Source organism: Phascolarctos cinereus, unplaced genomic scaffold, assembly GCF_003287225.1.
Source record: "Phascolarctos cinereus isolate Bilbo 61053 unplaced genomic scaffold, phaCin_HiC Scaffold_5;HRSCAF=322, whole genome shotgun sequence".
Lineage (NCBI taxonomy): Eukaryota > Metazoa > Chordata > Mammalia > Diprotodontia > Phascolarctidae > Phascolarctos > Phascolarctos cinereus.
In genome coordinates, this window is record NW_027555958.1 from 471,530,005 (window position 1) to 471,551,915 (window position 21,911).

Sequence of the window (21,911 nt, forward strand, 5' to 3'; positions counted from 1 at the left end):
GCGAGGACAAGGCTAGAAGCTAGGAAGCATCTGGCGGGGTGGGGCCTGCACATGCCCAAGACTCAGCCAAGAGGGCCACAGCCACATGTACAGTCAAGTCCCCAAAGATGAGAGCAGGAAAAGTAAAGAGGATGAGTAGCTGCCTGGCAGGGAGTCAGACCAGGTGACGACGATGGAGGGGGGCTGCTGGCAAAGGGACAGTCCAAGCAGGAGGCAAGGATGGAGAGGAAGCGAGGAGGACCCAGGACTGGGGCCCCTCATCAGGCACGCCGCACCTCCTGATGAAAGCCAGTCCAAAAGAGGAGCAGGTAAAGAATTCCAGGATGGAGGGAAGTCTGTTAACAATGGAGTTTATCAATATGCAGCAGCATGCGTGTAGACGCAATTCTAAGCACAATCCCACCATGAAATTGTAGCCAGACCAGAAACAATTGCAACTTCTTACTCATCTGTCTGTCTCCATAGCTGATGGCTTCTGCCAGAGGGCTCCATCCCTGAGCATTTTTCACCTTTACTGGAGCATTGTGGGCCAAAAGCAAATGGGCACATTCTGCAAAAGAGAAGGTAACAGACCATTTCCAATTATTTTCATATCACTAAAAAGGAAAAATCATTCAAGAAATCAAATAACCATAATCACATGATTGTTTGAAATAGTTAATAAATGGCATGCTAGTTAATATCCATTATGAAAAAGAGTGAATTTCAAACCTGTCACTTAAAACCTCCCATGGAGCCACATTATAGAACTTAACCAATGATTGTCATCAGTGGGGGTGCTCAGCCTCCCTCAAAATCATCTACAATTTCTCACCCTTGTAATATGCTTCTCCACATACTACACTGTGGAGGGAGAGAGAGAGAGAGAGAGAGAGAGAGAGAGAGAGAGAGAGAGAGGCAGGCTCTGCCCATGCAGCAAAGGCCCTTCTCTGCATACAACACAAAATCTCCCCATGTTTACTCTGCTGTATCACTGCAATGTGACTGAACCCCTCCTTTCCATCCCTGCTACCATCAATGCTAATCACGGACTGGCTGCCACTAAAAGGGAGATAATCCAAAGAGCCCTGGACACACAAGTACTCGTTCTCCAGCTCTTTTAGCCTCTCCATGGAGGAGAGGAACCAGGAAGAGAAGGAGCCTTCCCTCGATCCCTGCCAAGGCCAATCCCAAGCACCAACCCAATACCACTAAATGAGCAGGTAAGTCGAAGAACCCCAGGAACAGCAGACCCCGCCAAGACCACCTACTCTGCTGTCAGCCTAATGCATGCAGCTACAGCCGAGGAAATGTGAACTAGCAACTTCTTAGGTGCTACAGCCAAGACCTCCTCTTTAGCGACCACAGCGAGTAAAGAGCCAGAAAAGAAAGTTATGACCACTCTGGCACTGTCAAACAGTTCCACATCGATATGATTAAAGGAAATGACACTGAAGAAGAGGCCTGCCCCACCTACTCCACCACTGCCCCCTAAGGGCCTTTTTTTCTGACTTGCAATTGAAATCTCCTCTCTGGCTTGTTTCCCTCATAGGATGGGAGCTCCGTGGCAGGAGGAGCCTTCCTGATTTTCTCTTTACATCCCTAGCATTGGACCCCAGTGCACAGCTGCACACAGAAAACACTTAATGGTGGCTTTATTCATTTACTGCTACAGATGATGGGAGTATGTCTTAATGGATTTCTAGCCTCTAAGTTGTCACTGGTAACAGAATACCAACTTCTTCCACCAGAAGCACTAATTTCTGTTGCCTTTGCTGCTTTCCATAATCATAATTCTTCTAAACCTTTGGTGCTCCATGATTTACAAGCATAACGATAACATCCAAATAATATTGTATCAGTTTTCTTTTTAATGGACTTACGTGCATCTATTACTTAAAGAAAACTCAGATTTGGAATTTCTTTCAAATCTATTGACCATATCCTATCAGGGAAACAAAATATTCCCTTACCATTCTTCCCAAGATGGCCACTTCACAATATTAGCTCTTTAAAGCTACTAAATGTTAACATACTTGTTTCCAGTGAACAAAATGTTAACCTTAGTAATCTTAAATAAATAATATACCAAAATATCTATCTCTGATCTACCACTGAAATAGGCAACTGGGACTCAGCAATGGCCTATGACTCTAGAAAAATGTTTAAAAAGGAAACACTAACTGGGGGGGGGCAATGAGGGGGGCCTATTGAGATAAGTGCCATTCAAGTATTTATTTAACAAGAAAAGATCATTAAAGTGCATCATTTAAATATTCTGCTTCGCCAAAATCATTCGGATACATCTAATCCCTATAATTCAAATGAAGATAAATACTGGAAGACGTATACTCCCCAGTGGGGGAGGGGGGCAGCAAGTCAAAATCTAACGACAATAAAGTGAGAGGCTTCACGGCACCAGAAATCGAGCACTGGACCTGAGGTCAGGAAGACCTAGGTCCCAATTCCACTTCAGACACTAACTAACAGGGTGGCCCTGGGAACATCACGCCCTCCAGTTTCCTCATCTGAAAAATGAAGGGGCTGGAGTCTATGAGAAGGTCTCTTCCAGACTCAAATCTACTAGAACAGATTCCTTCTCTCCACAGATCTCTTCTACGTGTAGTTGTCTACAGACAAACCAGGGAAAAGCAAAGGCCAACCTACCAACAAGCCGTTCATCATCCATTTACCACAAGAAGTGGACACTAGCTAGTCAGCGATGCCCCATACAATGAAGCACGCTAGCATGGTTTTTGAGGGGTACAAAGTTAATTCTTCCAACAACCCAAGAAGGCAGCCAGTGCAGGTATCAATGTCGTCATTTTACCCATTAAGAAATCAAGGTTTTGCGAAGCTCAAGACAAGACCAGAAAAAGCAAAGGCAAGGAAAAGAGAAAGATCAGAGGCAGAGATGAAGTCAGAGAGAAGCATCCAGACCAGAATCAAAGAAGATACAAGACTGAGCAAAGTGTGGGCCTGCAGGATGGGACATCGAGGCCAGCAGTCATCCGCTGGGCCACCATTTGTCCTTCAATAACACAACCCTGAAGGGTGAAGACAGGCCCAACTGAAGCCATAACATAACGAAAGTGTATCCAATAGAGATTCCAAACTCGCTCCGGGGAATGACAACGGGCAGCAGGAGAAATATTCTCAATATAATAACTGATTCTCAAGCTTTAGATCAATCAACAAGCACTAGTTAAACTCCAAGCTATATGCTGGCCACTGTGCTGCCAGGAAGCCAGAGCAAAAATGAAACAGTCCTGCCCTCAAGGAGCTTACATTCTATTAGGAGAGAAAACACAAAAATATACGAGGTTATATACTGAGAATACAAAACAGAGATGAGGGAGGGCACTAGCAGGCAGGGAGAGGACTTCATACAGAAGGTGATTTCTTAGCTGTGTCTTAAAGGAAATGAGGAATTCTGTGGATGGAAGGGAGGATGTAGTAAATTCTAAGTAGAAATTGGGGGGAGGGGGTAGCCAGTGCCTTTATACAGTGCCTTAAAATCTGCAAAGCATTTTATAAATATCTTATTTCAATCATCACCACCCTTTAAGAAAGGTGTTATTATCCCCATTTTACAGACAAAGAAACTGAGGCACAGAGAGGTTAAGTGACTTACCCAGGGCCACACAGCTAGTAAGAGTTCAGTTGACTGAAGCCACACTGCAAAGGGTTGAAAAGTGAATGAGAGCCATAAGAAAAGTTACAAGGGTTCAGAGGCAAAAAAGATCCCATCTATTTAGAGGCAAGATTAGAAAAGGCTTCAAGGAAGAAATCATGTCAGATTCCCACAACCCCTCACTGAGAGGATCCCACTGTCTCTGATGCTGGCACAAACAAAAGGGAAAGCCTCCAAAGGTGTAGAAAAGGAGTAAAAGGATGACAGGCAAGGGAGAAGAAAAGGAAGAAAAAAAGAGGAGGCAGCCAGGAGAGCAGACAGCCCTGTCTACCAGTTTGGCACAGAACAAAAGTTTAAGGAGGCAGCAGAGTTGAGAAAAGATGTTTTTCTTTTAAGGATGGAGAGACTTGGGTATATTGCTGGGCAAACGAAGTGCGGAGGGCTGAAGAGCAGAGAGAAGGGAGACCCGACAGGCTCAACCGCTGGTAGAGAGGAGCTGGGATGAGGTGAAGGACATATGGATGGATCCCCGAAGGTTTTAGGTTTGATGGCAACTCTGAGTCTCAAGAAAATGGGAAGTTATTTCTATCATAATTAGTTTAAGAGGGGAAGGAAATGTTGCCTTTCTTTGGAGAGTATCTTAAACTGGGTTGTTTGCACTCTAAGAAATGATGAATGATAAATTAATAACGCATAATGAAGTAAGTAGATCTAGAATAACATATACAATTATTACAATAACATAAAGGAAAAACCCACTAAAATGAAGCTGGACCCTGAGTAGTTCTAAAGAGGACTTGTGGCCCAGGCTGGGGGATGAGGAAGCGAGCCTTGCTCTCCTAAGATCCAGGGGACTTTTGGGAGGGAATGCTGCACGTACCATCAGACACTGGCACTGTGCTGGCTGGTTTTGCTCCTGTAGGGATCACTGGAAAGGTAACAAAGTATAAACAGGGAAGTGACTGACAGAAAAAAAGCATCATTTTTTTAAGGGCAATTGGGGTTAAGTGACTTGCCCAGGGTCACACAGCTAGTAAGTGTCAAGTGTTTGGTCTGACGCCAGATTTGAACTCAAGTCCTCCTGACTTCAGGGCCGGTGCTCTATCCACTGCGCCACCTAGCTGCTCTTAAAAGTATCACTTTTTAAGGCAGGAAAATATTTGGTACATCTTAGAAAAACTTCCACTAAAAAAGTTCAAGTTCAGAAATCCAAACACTTATCTAGATAATTCTAAGCTACCTGGAAAACTGAGCGATACAGAACAACCGTTTCCTAAGACTCCTGGAGAGATGGAATTCTACAGTAGCTGGAAATATAAAAATTGATTAAAGCACTTTGCTTTCATGGATTTGTCAAAATAAAGACTAGGAATCTCGGTTTCTATAATTCATCTGTGACACAAAAAGCTCAGATACAAAGATCCAAAGACAGAAAGTCTACAGAGCGCTATTCACTGTATGTTCAACCTTAGGATCTCCTATTACTGTTAACAACTCCTTAATAATTAATCGAGTCATATCATTAAAAGCCTCATCATACCCGATCTGTTGCGAAGTCCTGTCAATTTTACCTACACCATCTCCCCCCTATACACCCCCTTCACTGCCACCACACGGGTAGAGACCACCTTCAGCACCTCATGAGTGGACTGTGGCAAGAGTCTACTGTTCAGGGCCCCTAAGTCTTTCCCCACAACAGTCCAACTTCCACTCCATGGTCAAATCAATCTTCTAAAGCAGAGACATGACCATGTCACCCTCTGCTTAATAAATTCCAGTGGTTCCTACTGCCTCCGAGATCAAATACAAAGCCCTTGTCACCGGCCTCCTCCTGCCCTTCCAGTCTGCTTCCATCTTATTCCCCACCATGCTCTTTGATCCAGTGACATGGGCCTCTCTGCTGTTCCCCACACAGGTGACTCCAGCTTCTGACCGGGCTTTTTCACCAGCCATCATCATGCCCGCAAGGCTCTCCTCTTGTCTTCTCTGCTTCGAGTCCCAACTAAAATCCCACCTCCAACAGGGGAGTCTTTCTACAACCTCCTTACCTCTAGCGCTTGCTCTCAGCTGATTTTCTCCAACTTATCCTGTCTTTACCTTGTATGCATTGCCCAGTTAAGTCATGAGCTACTTGAGGGGAAGGACTGTAGGAAATTCTGCCCTTCTTTGTGTCCCCAGAATCCATTTAGTACAATGCGGTGCACACCAGAGGTGCTTCATAAATGCCTGCTGCCTGACCTGGAGGTGATACTGAGTTCTTGAAGGCTTCTCCACAGAACCATAAGCTCTGGCAGGTTTTACCACCTACAAAGACTGATCAGAGTACAGGCCTGGAGACAGAATCAACTGAGACAGATGCTGAGAAAGGCTCCTCATCTGCTCCTCTGCACAGGGATTTCTCTTTAAACTACAGCAACTCTCAAGCATCAGCTTCCTAAATCTTTGAGGAGGTGCTATCTGTGCCAGTGAGGGTCAGTCACACCCATGAAATCACAGGTCACTGAAGTGCTGAAGCAATTCCAACCTCCTCATAGGTAGAAAGTATAACCAAGACCTAACTTAGTCCATCTATGGAGTTGTGATCTATCTTGGATAAACACATACCATACCTACTATGCATTCAAATTTCCAAAAAGGAAATATTAGAGTCTCCTGCAAAGGATAAGCCACAACACAATTACACTGGTATTCAAAGAGACAATTCTTAATTCTTAAACACAGAAAAAAAGTTGATTTTCCTATATATGAATCTTTAAGTAATAAAATTTTTAATAAAAACACTTTCAAAAGGTATCAGGAATTTCAATGTTTTATTCCATCCTGTGGCAAGGATATGGAAGCAAAAGAAAATTTATCTTTCCACATTTAAGACTGCCATCCCAAAGATCAATATGTATATTCTAAACCTGACAGAGCTTGCCAAAGGAAAGGTGTGAAAATCCTCCAGGTTTAGTAAGTAATAAAAACTGGTGACTTTAGCTTCATCCTACATGTTTTAAAAGACCAAATTTACGTTAAAATTAAGATTCTCCACAAACATGATGTTTTAAAAGGAAAAAAAAATTATATTTACTAACCTTTATTTCCTAACATCACAGCAAGATGTAAAGGAGTGTTTCCTAAAACAAAATTAAAAAAAAAATTAGATGGAATAAAAGAACACAAGACAATTCATTCAAATGCGGTTCCTTACTCTGCTAAGTCTGACACGAAACTAGGGATAACATCCTACAACCAAGATGAAATCTGTGTGATCCTGCAAAATCAGAATACGGTGATTTTGACCTGACACAAGAGCAGTCTCGATCCTAGATATGTTATAAACAAGTTGATCAACTTTGCATGGAAACCTCTTCTTTGCTACCTGGTTAAGAAGACAGAGCTAAAGCTCTATGTGACTGTCTATTTTTACCATGCACAGAAAGATGACTTTCGGATATCCACACTTTATCTCAAAAAAATGAATACCACACCACTTGTATTCGCTAAAAGCAAACTCCATCAGAAAGAACCTCCCAAACAATCAAGAAGAACATGCTGAAGCCCCAGTCACGAGCCTGATCCAAAACCAGACACCACCAAAGTCACTTTTAATTTACTTTAGGCCAAATGTTATGCTTACTCTCAAATGGGATGGGATGGGGGGGGGGCGCCCGCACCGCTGCAAATTAACTTCCAGCCCAGATGCTGAACTCCTCCAAAGCCAGACTCCTTCCAACAACTCCCGTCTCTCATTTGTTCACTCACTCAAACATGTAAAGGCTTAAGGGGTTCTGGGCGCTAAGTAAAACCACGGTAAGCCACAGGCCCTGCACCCAAAGACCAAAATTTAGTCTAGTTAAGGGATAAGCCAAAAATAAAGTCCTTACCCCGAGTCTCGCCAAGAAACTGTATTATCAAATGAACAAGTAAATTCAGTGAGGTCAGGAGGGGAAGGCTGGTGCTGACTCTGGGATAAGGAGGTTAAGGATATCATAAGTTAAGAGTCGACTCTCTCCTAAAGGGGAGGGGTGTGAAGTAAACACACTTCTCTGTATGTGGAATAAACAGGGCTTCTCTGCTGATTCTCTCTGGGGTCAGCCGTGTCTTTATCCCTCGTCTTTCACCCTGTAACCGGTGGTAACAAACTCTCCCCCAGCACTTTGACGCGCAGCTTTGCACGGCAGTGTTCCCGCGCTGAACGCTGTGTACTGCCATCACCTGTAACTGTATCCTTGCCAAACACCAAGCTCCTTGAGGACAGGTATGGTCTTTTAGCTAAGCCTTCAATCTCTTCTAGTTCTTCACCCCATATCCTGCAGACAGTGGCTACTTTTAAAATGTTTGCCATTTAAAAAAAAAAAAGGTATCCTCTTCCAGGGACAGAAGTGATAAACTGAAAGTACAGACTGAAGCATCCTTTTTTTTTTTAACTTTATTTTTCTTCGTTTACATGTGTATGCTTTCTTTTGCAATATGGGTAATATAGAAATGCATTGCATGACTTCACACAGTATCAATATATTCCCTGCCTTCTCAAGAGCTAGGGGGGAGAAGGAGGGAGAGAATTTGAAAAATTAAAATTTTTAAAAATCAATGTTTAAAAAAAGTTACATGTAATTGAGAGATACTTAAAATATTTTTTTAATGGAAAAAAAGAAGAAAAGAAAAAAGATGTGTTAGCCAGCTAGGTGGCTCAATGGACCTAGAGTCAGGAAGACCTGAACTCAGATCTGATCTCAGATACCTACTAGCAGTATGACTCTGGGCAAGTCATTTAACCTCTGCTTAAGTTGTTATTGTGAGGATCAAATGAGCTCATTGTAAAGCACTTTGCACAGTGCCTGGCACATAGCAGGCACTTCAGAAATGTTGCTAGCGATGATGATGATGACAAAAGTAACTACAAACAATGAAGATTCAAACCCACTGGGCTGCGGCAAAAACAAGTACTCTGTTACACTGCTGGCAGGGAAGGCAATATGGCGTCCTGAAATAAGTAGTACAAAAGTGACCAAAACCTTTTATACCAAATCCAGAATGGAATCCTAAGGACATTACAGAAGCAGGGTAGGAAGGGGGAGAGAACATGCATTTCTACCAAGATATTCATTAACAGCATTATTCTTTTTTTTGTTTGTTTCTTTTTGCTAGGTAATGGGTTAAATGACTTGCCCAGAGTCACACAGCTAGTAAGTGTTACGTGTCTGAGGCCAAATTTGAACTCAGGTCCTCCTGAATCCGGGGTCAGTGCTGCCCCTAACAGCATTATTCTTAATAGGAAACATGTCTACTATTGTGTAGAACACTTGGAAACTGACTCAATAAATTCTGTTATGTAAATGTAATGGCATAAGAAATAACAAATACAAAGAATTAGGAGGAAGAGGGGAAGACACAGGAAGTGCTCCAGACTATCGGAAAAAGCAGAATCAGAATACACATGACAACTATATGAGTAAGTAAAATTGCTTCCAAATCCAGAGAAACTCCCAGAATTACAAACTCACAAGGTCAATGAGGAACAAAAAGAACGCTGGTCATTGGTTCACTGAAGTGTTCAATTTTCGTGGTTTAGTCGTTCCAGTTGTGTCCAGCCCATTTGGGGTTTTCTTGGCAAAGATACTGGAGTGGCTTGCCATTTCTTTCTCTAGCTCATTTTACAGATAAGGAAACTGAGGCAAACAGGGTTAAGTGACTTGCTCAGGGTCACACAGCTTCTAAGCGTTGAGGCCAAATTTGAACTCAGCTCTTCCTGACTCCAGGCCCTGTGTTCTATCCACTGTCCCACCTACCTAAATAATATATAAACAATTTTGTAAGATCAATTTTCATTCTTGTTTCTCTACCTGAAAATCACTAACTTTAGAACTTTTTAAAAATTAAATGTTGTTGAATGAATACAATGTTCCTATGTACCTTATAAAGGACTTTGTCAGCACATCAAATGTTCCCCTTAAATTCAAATAACATTCGAATTTTCCCTGCAGGAATGAGAGTTCAGAGAGGCAGTACAGCCTCATGGTTAGAGAAATGAGCCAACAGACGTGGGTTCAAATGTCACAGCAGACACAACAGCTGTGTCGCTGGTAAATCGCCCAAGCTTGAATTAGCTTGGTGGCAAAATGAAGGAGCGCTGAGCCTGGAGTCAGGCAGATCTTAGTATCAGATACTCACCAGCTGTGACCCTGTGACCCTGGGCAAGGTACTGACCCTCTCTTTGACTCAGTCTCCTCAAGTGTAAAGTAGGGATAATAGCACTTACCTCATAACGTGGTTGTGGGAATCTGATAAAACAGCACAGGTGAAGCCCACAGCAGGCCCTCTACACATGACAGCCATCAGTACTATTACCTCTTACCCCAATTTCCTCAGCTATAAAATAGGGATAAGAGTGCTGCTACTACACATATGAGAGAATTGAGTGTTTGGCAAACTTTAAACTTATATGTAAATGTTATTTACCATTATTCTTGTTTGAAAAGTGAGACTTTTGGGGGCAGAGCCAAGATGGCAGAGTAAAAGCAGTGACTTGCTTGAGCTCTCCCCCAAAACCCCTCTAAATACCTATAAAAAATGGCTCTAAACAAATTCTAAAGCAGCAGAACCCACAAAAAGACAGAGTGAAACAAATTTCCAGCCAAAGACAGGTTGGACGGTTAATCAGAAAGGCATATCATGCTGGGCAGGGAGAGGAACGCAGCTCAGCACGGGCGCACAGGAGGCAGCGAACCTGGAACAGGCCTCAGAGGACTGAATCACGGGCAGCTGTGGCAGTTTCCAAACTTCTCAACCCACAATCACCAGGTACAACTTACAAGGTCAGTGGGAAAAGTCTGTGTCTCCAGTGAGAGAGAGAAGCAAGGTAGTCTCAGCTCCAGCTCCCTAGCTCAGCTTCGGGGCAACCCCACCCACAGACAGAGGGGGAGTGGTTGATCAGAGGGGGATTGCAGGGATCTCTCTGCTGGTGCAGGATTCTCTTGCTTTGCTCATGCTTGGATCTGGGTCACAATTCTGGGTGGTGGTCCTGGGGCGAGGAGGAGCACTTGGTGTGGTGGAGCTTATAGTGGCGGTGCAGAGAAAATCCTCACAGTTCCAAGACAGAAAAGAGTGCTTGTGGTCACTCACAGACCAGAGTACAGGCCTGAAGAGGAGTAAACACCTCGTCCTTGATCCTAGCACCTTGGAAGAACTGAAAATTTACAGGTCCCTAGAAGTATCTCTGAAAACAGCTGCACAAAACCCTTGAAGCTTGGAACAATATATTCTCCACACTGGGAAAAAAAACTCCTACCTTAACAAAGAGTTTACAACATAAATAATTGTCTGGGATCATGAGCATGCAGTGCAAAAAGAGTCAGACCAAATTTGGAATCTTACTTTGGTGACAAAGAAGAACAAAACATATAACCAGAAGAAGACAACAAAGCCAAAGCTCCTACATCCAAAGCCTCCAAGAAAAACATGAACGGTCCCAGGCCATGGAAGAGCTCAAAAAGGATTTTGAGAAGCAAATAAGAGAAGTAGAGGAAAAACTGAGAGTGATGCTAAAGGAGACTCAAAAAATACTGAAGAAAATAACACCTTAAAAAATAGCCTAACCCAAATGGCAAAAGAGGTTCAAAAAGCCAATGAGCAGAAGAAATGCCCTAAAAAGCAAAACCGGCCAAATGGAAAAGAAAGTCCAAAAGCTTACTGAAGAAAATACTTTCTTAAAAATGAGAATGGAGAAATTAGAAGCTAGTGACAATTTGAGAAATAAAGGCACTGTAACACTAATCCATGGTGACAGGGAAGATTAAGACACAAACTCAAAACATGACAACCAAGTCAAAACAGCTACAAGCAAAGCCCAAAGAAAAATTTTTAAAAAGTGAATTGGACACAAGCCCAACAAAAATTCATGGAAGAGTTGAAGAAACAGATGTGTGATAGAGGAAAAAATGGGGGGGGGGAATTGCTCTAATTTAAGAGCAATGCAAGAAAAGTATGAAAAAAGAAATTAACAGCTTGGTAAAAGAAGCATTAAAAAATACTGGAAAAAAAAAACGCCTTAACCACCTTAAAAGCCAGAACTGGCTAAAGAGAAAAGTTCACCAAAAAACGTAATTCCTTAAAAATAAGAATTGGGCAAGTAGAAAGCTAATAACTCCTTGAGACATCAAGAAACAATAAAACTGTCAAAAAATGAAAAAAAAAAGAAAATGTGAACTATCTCATCAGAAGGGAAAAAAAACTGACCTGGAAAACAGATCAAGGAGAGAGAATTTAACAATTATTGGACTTATCTGAAAATCACTAGCAAAAAAAAAAAAAAAGACAGCCTAAATATCATTTCAAGAAATTATCAATGAAAATTGCCTTGATTTAATAGATCCAGAGGGTAAAATAGAAAATAAAAGATCTACTAATAACCTCCTGAAAGAGATCCCAAAATGCAAACTCCCAGGAATATTATAACCAAATTCCAGCACTTCCAGGTTAAGGAGAAAATACTGCAAGCAGCCAAAATCAAAAAAAAAATTCAAATATTACGGAACCAGAGTTAGGATCACACAAGATTTAAAAAGCTTTTAAATTAAAGGAGTGAATAGCTTGGAATATAGTATTCTTAAAGGCAAGAGTTAGAATTACAGTGAAGAATAATCAATCCAGTAAAACTGAATATAATCCTTCAAGGGAAAAAATGGATATTAAATAAAACAGAAAGACTGTGAGAGAGATCTAGGAGTGGCCACGTAGTCTGCAAGGACTGTGAAGTAATAGAATGCCAGGGACCTGGACCAAGTGGCCAAGGGAAAATGGAACCTAGCTAGGATTAAGGGTGGGAAGTGGCAGGGGGCCATAGGGAAGTAAGACAATGGAGGGCTAGGCTAGGTTAAGGGTAACAAAGAACTGGGAGACTGAGTACAGCCTCAATGAAATGCCAGTTGATAGGATTGTAGCCTCAGGAGAAGCCAGAGATTTGGCCACATGGGGAAGTCCAGGGTTTTTTCCTTTTTGGGGTCCAGATCCCATCCTCATCATACTGATGCAAAAATTATAAATAGAATATTAGCAAGGAGATTATAACAATGTTACAAAGATACAAAATAAACCTTATAAATCATCTGCATTTCTATTACAACAAAGCCCAGCAGGAAGAGACAGAAAAAGAAACTCCATTTACAATAACTACAGATGTTATAAAACACTTGCGAATATACCTGCCAAGACAAACTCAAGGATTATGAGAACAAAATTATAAAACACTTTTCCCACAAATAAAGACATATCTAAGTAACTGGAGATTTATTATTTATTAACCATTCACGGGTAGCCCAATTCAATATGATAAAAATGACAATTCTGCCTAAGTTATTTATTCAGTGTCATAATGATGGGGTTGGGATATATACTGCTTACCTTTCTCAAGGGGTACGAAAGATTAGGCAGGAAGAAGAGAATTTGAAACTCAAATTTTTAAAAAATGAACGTTAAAAATAAATTAATTGAAATTTTTTAAAAATACTTTATAACCTCCCCACAAAACACACAGTGGCTCTCAAAACACCACAGAACATGCAAGGTCAGCTTAGTGCAGACTACAATTAAACTGTCCACTCTGGTCTCAGGGACTACAGCACACTTAATGTAGCTAAATAGTGCATTAGCTTTTGTGGCTGCTGCCTGATAAGGCTAACTCCTGAGCACCCAGAGCCCACTAAAATCCATAGATCTTTCTCAAAACTGCCATTTAATTAATGTCGCTGGGGCCTGGAACTGAAGACCTCTTTTAGTGTTAACCATGAACCCTTAATGACTAAACTATTCGTGGAATCTGCCCAGTCAAATCACAAAGAATTCATCAGATTATACTGTCTGATCAGTATCTCTCCACCTTCATTCTCACCCAGAATCAGGAGAGACACTTTAAGAAAAGCTTGGATAAAATCTGGGCCACAAATCTCTGGTGGGTCCCAGAGGCTATAATCCCATCAACTGCCTTTGGTTATCGCCTATGCCCAATCTCCCAATTCTGTTACTCTTAACCTAGACTAGCCCCCCCAGTGTCTTCCTCCCTACAATCCCCAGCCACTTCCCACCCTTAATCCTAGCTAGGTTCCATTCTCCCTTGGCCACGTGGTCCAGGTCCCTGGCATTGCATTACCTCACAGTCCTGTCACCCCCACCCCACTCCGCAAACTACTTAGCCACTCCCAGATCTCTCCCACACTCTTTCTATATATAGAAAGATCTTGTCTCCATTAAGGTGCAATTAGATTCTTAAATTCTAGCCACTGCTCACAGGTTCTTACAATCTAGCCAACAGCTCAGTAATGTTCAGATCCCTTAAGAGTCTGGCCAACATGGCAGGTGTTCTTAATAAACCTTGTCTTTAGCCGGGAAAAAATAAAAATAAAATAAAATCTGGGCAACTACAGCATTCTCTTTCTTTACTAATTTAATGATTCCGACAAAAAAGGAAATGAAGTTACAGAATGGCACAACCTGTACTTCGTAATCATTGCTTCTTTTTCTAGTCTTAGCCCAAGATGTCTTTAAAGCTCCCTTCTAGAATTTTTCTAGGAACCAAAATCAGTGTTATTAACCTAATCTGTAGCAGTTCTGTCATCTGCCTTATCTAATCTTGTACTTCTCTTGTTTTCCTGGATTCCACAAATAACCTTGTGAGAGAATCACTACATTATTACAGCTACAGTATTACAATTTTCCAGACAAGGAGACAGGTTAATCCAAATTTAATGAAGATGTTTATCCAAATGGCTCACAGATAGCACAGATCAGAGCCAGAATTTGAACACAGGTCATCTGGACTACAAGCCTAGCACATTATTCACTCTGGCAAGCTAATAATGATGTAAGAGATCAATGAAACCAAACTTACAACAGGCTATTAATACATACTGTACCTCATGTGACCTTAACTGGCTTTGGACAACTTTCTTCCTTTACCAAGTCAAAAGTCAGTCTTAGATGGAAATGTATAATGGCCCTTTAAAATTGTCAAAGACTCTAATAATAATAATAAAATTTGCTATAAATAACTTTACATTCCTGACTCTAAAACAAAGAACCTTTCCTCACTGCTTTAAAAAGATATAACTCTCATAAATTCCATTTAGCCACTCAAAAGTTACTTTCAAAGATACTAACATACAATTAGCTGGTTTTTAAGTGTGGTGTAATGGTGGCACAGTAGTACCAGACCTGGGGTCAAGAAGACAACTTCCTGAGTTCAAATCCAGCCTCTAAGTAAGGTCAAGGAGGCCAACTATGTGGTCAAAGAAAGAGGGTATGAAGTATTAGGGTTCTAAGGACTAGACTAATAAGCATACATATACAGGGCAGTGCTGGGCCTGGAGGCAGGAGGACCCAAGTTCAAATTTGGCCTCAGACACTTACTAGCTGTGTGACCCTTGGCATGTGAATGAACTCTGTTGGCCTCAGTTCCTCATCTCTAAAATGAGGTGGAAAAGGAAGCGGCAAACCATTCCTGTATCTTGGCCAAGAAAACCCCAAATGGAGTCTCCAAGAGTCAAATGAGACTGAAAGAAATGAACTACAACAACAAAAAAATCACTAGGTCTGGAGTCAAGTTCTAGGTTCAATTTCCATCTCTGACAGTTATTAGTTATGTAAACCAATACACACGTCACTATACTTTATCTGTTAAAATAGCTTATACTATCTTCACAGTTACTGTGAAGAAAACACTCAAAGCTCTATATAAATGACTTACCATTATCTCATCAGTGAACTATGTGAACATTTCTTCTAATAATATCACTAAACACATCAAGTAGCTTGGATAGAGAAGTAGGTTTGGAATCTGAAAGACCTAGGTTTAAATTCTCCCCCAACACTGACCAGCTGTCCCGACCAAGTCATGTCCCTAAGGCAACTCCCTAGGCTTTAGTATTGAAAGTTGAGCTCTCCACACTAAAGAAGTAACAAATCCTTCACTTATCTGCATAAAGCAAATTAAATAATTATGAAATGCTATTCCCAAATTAGGCATTTTTCTAGTAATACTTCCTTGCTCTGCCAAAACAAAAAGTTTTATCCCCAAAGATATATAATTTAGATCATGCAATGACAAAATGTTCTAACAATAAAAGTCAAGGCTGATACAATTTTCTCCAATTAAACCAAAATTTTTAAAAAAAGTTTTAGAAAACTGTCCCAATAGCTGAACCCAAATGTTTCAATCATAAACACTGACAGATCAAAAATACTTCTCTAAGCACAAAATGTGTGAGGAATTCAAGATAAGCATATTCTGAAACTAGAATTTATCATTCAGCCCAGTGTACGCAAAGGAATCCTTGCCTCCAAGAACATAATCACTTTGCAAGGAGAGGCAGCATGTACCTCCATAGGAGGGAGCCACAGACACAGAATAATCTGGGGAGAAAGGTGGTGCTGACGGGATCAGGAAAGATTTCACACAGAAAGAAGGAAGAACTTGAGCTAAGCTTTGAAGGGAAGATTTGTACAAACTGAAGCAGAGTGAACAGGACCAGGAGCACAATGCATACTGAACGACTTAAACGCTAATCCATGCAAGGACCCACCATGACTCCAGAAGGGTGCTGGAGCACACATGCTCCCCCCAACTCCAGAGACAGAGGCAATGGGACTCCTGCATTTTGGGACACGATCAACTCAGGACTTGATTTTGCTTAACTATGTATATTTGATACAGGGTTTTGTGTTCTTCTTCTTAAAGGGGAGGGAGGAGGAAGAGAAAGAACGCTTCGCTAATTAAAAAAAACTATATACCTATTACCACCACACACACACACACACACACACACACACACCACACACACAAAGTTGATTAATCATTCTACAAGAAGCCATTTCAGAAGCAACATGCATGTAGATCATTGCTTGTATAAGACAAAAGGTCAAACTAAACACCAAATTAGAATAAAGGATAAAAATGAAAAAAAGAGGTAATTGTAAAAGCTCCAACCTGAACTACTTACTGAAGCTGCAACCTTCCCTTTCAACTCCCTGAAAAATCAGAAGTGGACAAAAATGACATTAACAAGCCCCTTTTTTGGAGAAATTGAATCTATGAAAAACTGTCACCTCCACATGTAAGTACTAAGAGCCCAAAGCATGTGAGCCAATTTACAATCTCCCTTCAAGGTGAGAAACCCTTGGGCATCTGCAAAATCTCCCAGGAGCGATGAAGAATAAATAGTGAGAAGCAGTTAACAGAACAAAGAAGGCTCAGGAGCACTGGAGCCTGGCTAAGCCCCATCGTCCTCCTGGCCGGTAGGCCAGGCTCCTCCCCACTGCTGCTCCCACAAAAGGCCTTCGGTCCACCTTTTCGACAAGTCAGTTCTGAAACCTACGCAATATTGGCATATCAACACCTTCACAAAACCTAGTGGAGACTAGGTTTATCACAAGAGGAATGAACATGCACGTGGAAACCAAAGCCAGGCAGCGAGTTCACGGTCCCTACGGAATTCTGCACATTTATAACAGCAGGACAAAGTGAGGACGGTATACCAGGAAGGGGTAAGAAACGGGAGGGGAAAGGTGCAAAGTGGGAAAAGGACAAAACCATTCCCGAAAGGTAGGATCAAGGGGATGCCAAAAGCCCCATTCTTTTCCCTTGGGAAGACAGGAGGGTCCACTTTTTGCAAGGGACCCCAGCAGCACAAGCGTTTTCCCAACCTGGCACAAACTGGCTGGTGCTTATCCTGCCTCCCAAGGACATAAAGGGAACCCAGCTTGGGGTGCAAGCACAAATGGGGATTCATCCTTGGCACAGTACTTCTGGAAAGGTTAAATCAGATTCAGGGCAACAGATCTCTGCTGCTTCGGCTAAGTCGACAAGTTACTTTCCCAACTTTCTCAGTGACTCAGCACAATTCTCACTGCCTGCCCTCCTTCTTTGCCCCAGCGCTGACACAAGCTTCAGGACTTCAATATTCTTGGTGAACATCAAATCCATGAGGAGGGAAGTTGTTTCTTTAATGAATTTGTATTCCAAGCACCTTAGATAGAGTGCTTTACATCTAGTAACAACTTAATAAAAATTTTCTTTTATTAACTAGTGGCCAGCCATCTTAAATTTTCTCAACTCCACCTTCTTCATCAACACAACCCCCTTTCCCACCCCACTTCAACCACTAGCACCCTAGGTATCTCCTATACTTCCCCTGTCCCAAAAGACCAAACTTCAAACTTCCCATTTCCAGTCATATTCCTATCTCCTTCCACTTCCACAGTCCTCTCACACACAACTGCTCTTCATTTCCATCCTGGCCTCTCTAGTCCAGTGACCCTCTTCCTACTTTCCAAAACTCTCTCATCTACTTTGGTCTCATCTATCTCTATACCAGCCTTGTCTCTACAGCATGCCACTTTAATGTATCATTATCCATGACCCCAGAACTGCTTTCAGAATCAAAGAAGTTCAGGAGCAGTGTCTGAGCTGGGCTTCAAACGACTTTGAAGAATTCTGCCAGTGAGGACATGAAGAGAAGACATTCCAGAAATAAGGAAGAACAGAAACAAAGCAACACAGGGAACGGTCATTCATGCAGGGAGTCAGATGGCTTGGTGGCTAGGGTGCAGGCCTGAGCACACTGAAGATTTTTAAGCAGATAAATGCTATAATCGGAGCTATGTACTGGTAAGATTAGTCTGGAAGCTACATTAAAAGAATGACTTGAAAGAAGGGTGGAAGCTAGCACACCTGTTAGGAGGCCAGCACAGTCCTATGGCAGCGGTGGGTAAAAGGAGAAGACAGAATAAATGTAAAATGACGCCAGATGAGACGTACTGCTGGAAGTCAACAGGTAAAGAGCCACTGAAGCCAGGATAGGAAAAAAAAAGAAGATACATTATGAGAAATACTCTTGTACAAGTGAAATGACAGAAATCTATGGATGGGAAGGAGAGTTTTAAAGTTCTGTTAGCAAGTTGGTGAGGTTTAAGTTAGGATGACCACTCTAACACATGGCTGAAGTGAGGGAAATGAGGGTGAAAGGTGCTGTGGGCAAAGCTCATTCCAATTCCACTACCAGGGCTTCTCTTTTACACAGAAGGTTCCCAAATCTAATTTTCCAACTAAAATCCCTCCCCCGAACTCCAGCTCCCCATTCCTAACGGTGTGCTGAACACAACAGGGTAGTGATAAAAATACCAATTTGGGAGTCAGCAAACCCAGGTTCAAATTCTCTCTCTGATGCCTGTATGACCTTAAAGTCCATTCATGTCTCTTGGTTTCCATGTCTTTTTCTATAAAATGATGGGGTGTGACAAGACGATTTTAAGGTGCTTCTCAATGCTAATGCGTTCTACCAGGACATGCCATTCATATCTGATCTAACCTCAACATGTCCAAAATTGAAATCACCTTCTCACAAAACCTGCTTTTCCTCAAAACTTCCCTACCACCAGTTCCTAAACCAGGAAAGCTTATCCATATATAAAACAATATGCATGCATGTGAGCAAAAACCTACATACACACTTCTCCAAATGCTGGTGGTAGAAGGGGCTCTCCTATTACAGTCTAATCAGGTTCCTAGTCTGGGTAAGACATTTGTAAATGCTTTTCCTTTTCAAACAAAACATACTGTGTGAACTCATTCTTTAGTTGTTTCAGTCTTATCTGACTATTCGTGACTCCATTTGGATTCTTCTTGGCAAAGCAACTGAAGTGGTTTGCCATTTCCTTCTCCAGCTCACTTTATAGATGAGGAAACTGGGGCAAACAGAGTTATGTGACCTTCTCAGGGTCACACAGCTAGTAAGTGTCTGAGGATGGATTGGAACTCAGATCTTCCTAACTCCAGACCTGGTGCTCTCTAACACTAAGCTACTTCCCTTCTGGGGAGCTCATTACCAGCATAATATGGATTTCGCCATTGGCCACATTCTATTCAATGCTCTTATAATTGAAAATATACCATTTTATGGCTAAGAATTGAAAATTGAGGAGATGCCCATCAACTGGGTAATGACTGAACAACTTACGGTATATGACTGAAATGGAATACTACTGTGCTATACGAAATGACAAGCAAGATGATTTCAGAAAAACCTGGCCTTACATGAACTGATACAAAAGGAAGTGAGCAGAACCAGGAGAACATCGTACACAGTAAAAGCTGTTTTATACAATGAAGAACTACGAATGACTTAGCTATTCTCACCAATAAAATGACCTAAGACAATCCCAAATGACTCATGATGAAAAAAATGCTATCCACCTCCAGAGAAAGAAATGATGTTGTTAATACTGACCGAAGCGTTCTATTTTTCTTTTCCTTCTTCCCTTTGTTTCTGTTCGATTCTTCTTTCGAAAAATGACTAACATGGAAATGTCTTACATGATTGCACATGTATAACCCATGTCAGATTACTTACCGTTTCAGGGAGGAGAGGGAGAGAGAGAGAGAGAGAGAGAGCGCATTTGGAACTCAAAACTTTAAAAAAAAAAAGCACCCCCACAAAACAAAAACTTAAAAAAAAAACCTTTAAAAAACCAGCTGTTTTAAACTATAATTGGGGAAGAAACGAAGTAGTTTTTTAAATATATCATTTTATCCATGAAGACACAGAATGCATACTTAGCATATTTATAGGTTATACAAATAATTGTACTTTGGGAAGACAAAGATAGTTAATCCATTAAATGGCAGAAAAAGGATTCAGAAAGATATCAAAAGGCTGAAAAGCCCAGGTCAATATTCCTTAAGGGGCTACTAGGTGCCATGCACTGTCTAAATACTGGGGATACAAAGAAAGAGGAAAGACAGGCCCTGCCTTCAAGAAGTGCCAGTCTACTGGGGGAGACAGACCACCACATGCAAGCTATGTAAAAATGTAAGTTACAGATGTTCAACAGGAGGCACCAGAATTAAGAGGGATGGGGAAAGGCTTCCTGAAGAAGCTGGGATTTTAGCTGAAACCTGAAGAAGCCAGGAAGCTAGGAGGAGGAGATGAGGAGGGAGATTATTCCACAGCCAGTGGAAATGCCCAAGGAACAGCAGACGCAGGTGTCACCAGATCAAAGAGAACACAGGAGTGTTCAGTATAAAAAGCCTGGAAAGGTGGACCAGGATGGAAACCCGGTTATGAAGGGCCTTGAACAAACAAGATTTTACTTTTGATCCTGGAAGTATATGGAGCCACTGAAATTTACTGAGTGGGGCTGACATACCCAGACCTGCCCTTGAGGAAAATCACTTTGACAGCTAAGTGCAGGATGCATTACGGTAGAGAGAGAATTGAGGGAGGCTGACCAACAGGGCGGTTAACGCAGCAGTCCAGTATGAGCTGTCGAGGGCCTGCATGGGGGGTGGCAGCATCAGAGGAGAGAAGGGGGGCAGGCAGATCGGAGAGATGTCACAAAGGTAAAAAGCACAGGACTTGACAATAAACTGTAGTAGAGGCTAACACCAAGGTTGAGAACTTAGACACTATAGGAAGATGGGGGTACTCTTGAGAGTAACAGGGAAGTCTGGTTTAGGAGGAAAGATGAGTTCAGTTTTGGTCATGTGCACTTTAAGATACCTCTAAGACATCCAGTTCAATACATCTAATAGGCAGAAAGAGACGTGAGACTTCAGGTTAGCAGAGAGGATGGGGCTAAATAAGCAAATCTGAGAAGAACCAGAATAGAGATGATAACTGAATCCATCGCAGCTGATGAGATCCCCAAGTGAATTAGTATGGACAGAAAAGAAGGCCCAGGACAGATTCCTGTGGAACAGCCATGGTTAAAGGGCATGATCTAGATGAAGAATCAGCAAAGGAGACTGCAAAGCATGGTCAACTAGGTAGGAGGAGAACCAGGAGAGAATAACGAGGATAAGAGGGGGATTGGCAGCATCGGAGGCTGCAGAGATCAAGAAGAACCAGGGTGGAGAAAAGTTCAGGAGATTGAGCCACTGAGAGATCACTGATTACTTTGGAGACAGTAACTGCAGCTGAATGATGAGATCAGAAGCCAGACAATAGAGAGTTAACAGTGAGAAGGGAGAAAGTGAAACACCTACTGCAGATAGGTTCTCAAGGAGTTTAGCAACAAAAAGCAGGACACAGGACACAGCCAGCAGGAAAAGAGGGAGGAAAGGAGGGATGGATGGATCAAGTGAGGGGGTTTTGGAGAGACTGAAGATAAGTGAGGACACTGGAGAAGATAGGACGGCCTAGGATCACTTATACATATATAGGGTTAGCCTTGGCAAGAAGAACCACCTCATCATCTGAGGCCCGGTGAAGAAGGAGATGGTGGCAGATGGCATCAGGGTAATGTGAAATAAGTAGAGGAGAGGGAG

At 41.9% G+C, this 21,911-nt stretch overlaps 1 protein-coding gene across 1 annotated transcript in view; it reads right to left on the minus strand.

Annotated features, from left to right (window-relative positions):
* The window catches only part of ANKRD13C (ankyrin repeat domain 13C), a 73,312-nt gene that overhangs the window by 43,870 nt on the left and 7,531 nt on the right, over window positions 1–21,911 (minus strand). Inside the window, 2 exon segments of the mRNA XM_020992992.2 lie at window positions 446–550; window positions 6,691–6,732. Of these exon segments, the coding sequence (XP_020848651.2) occupies window positions 446–550; window positions 6,691–6,732 (147 nt within the window).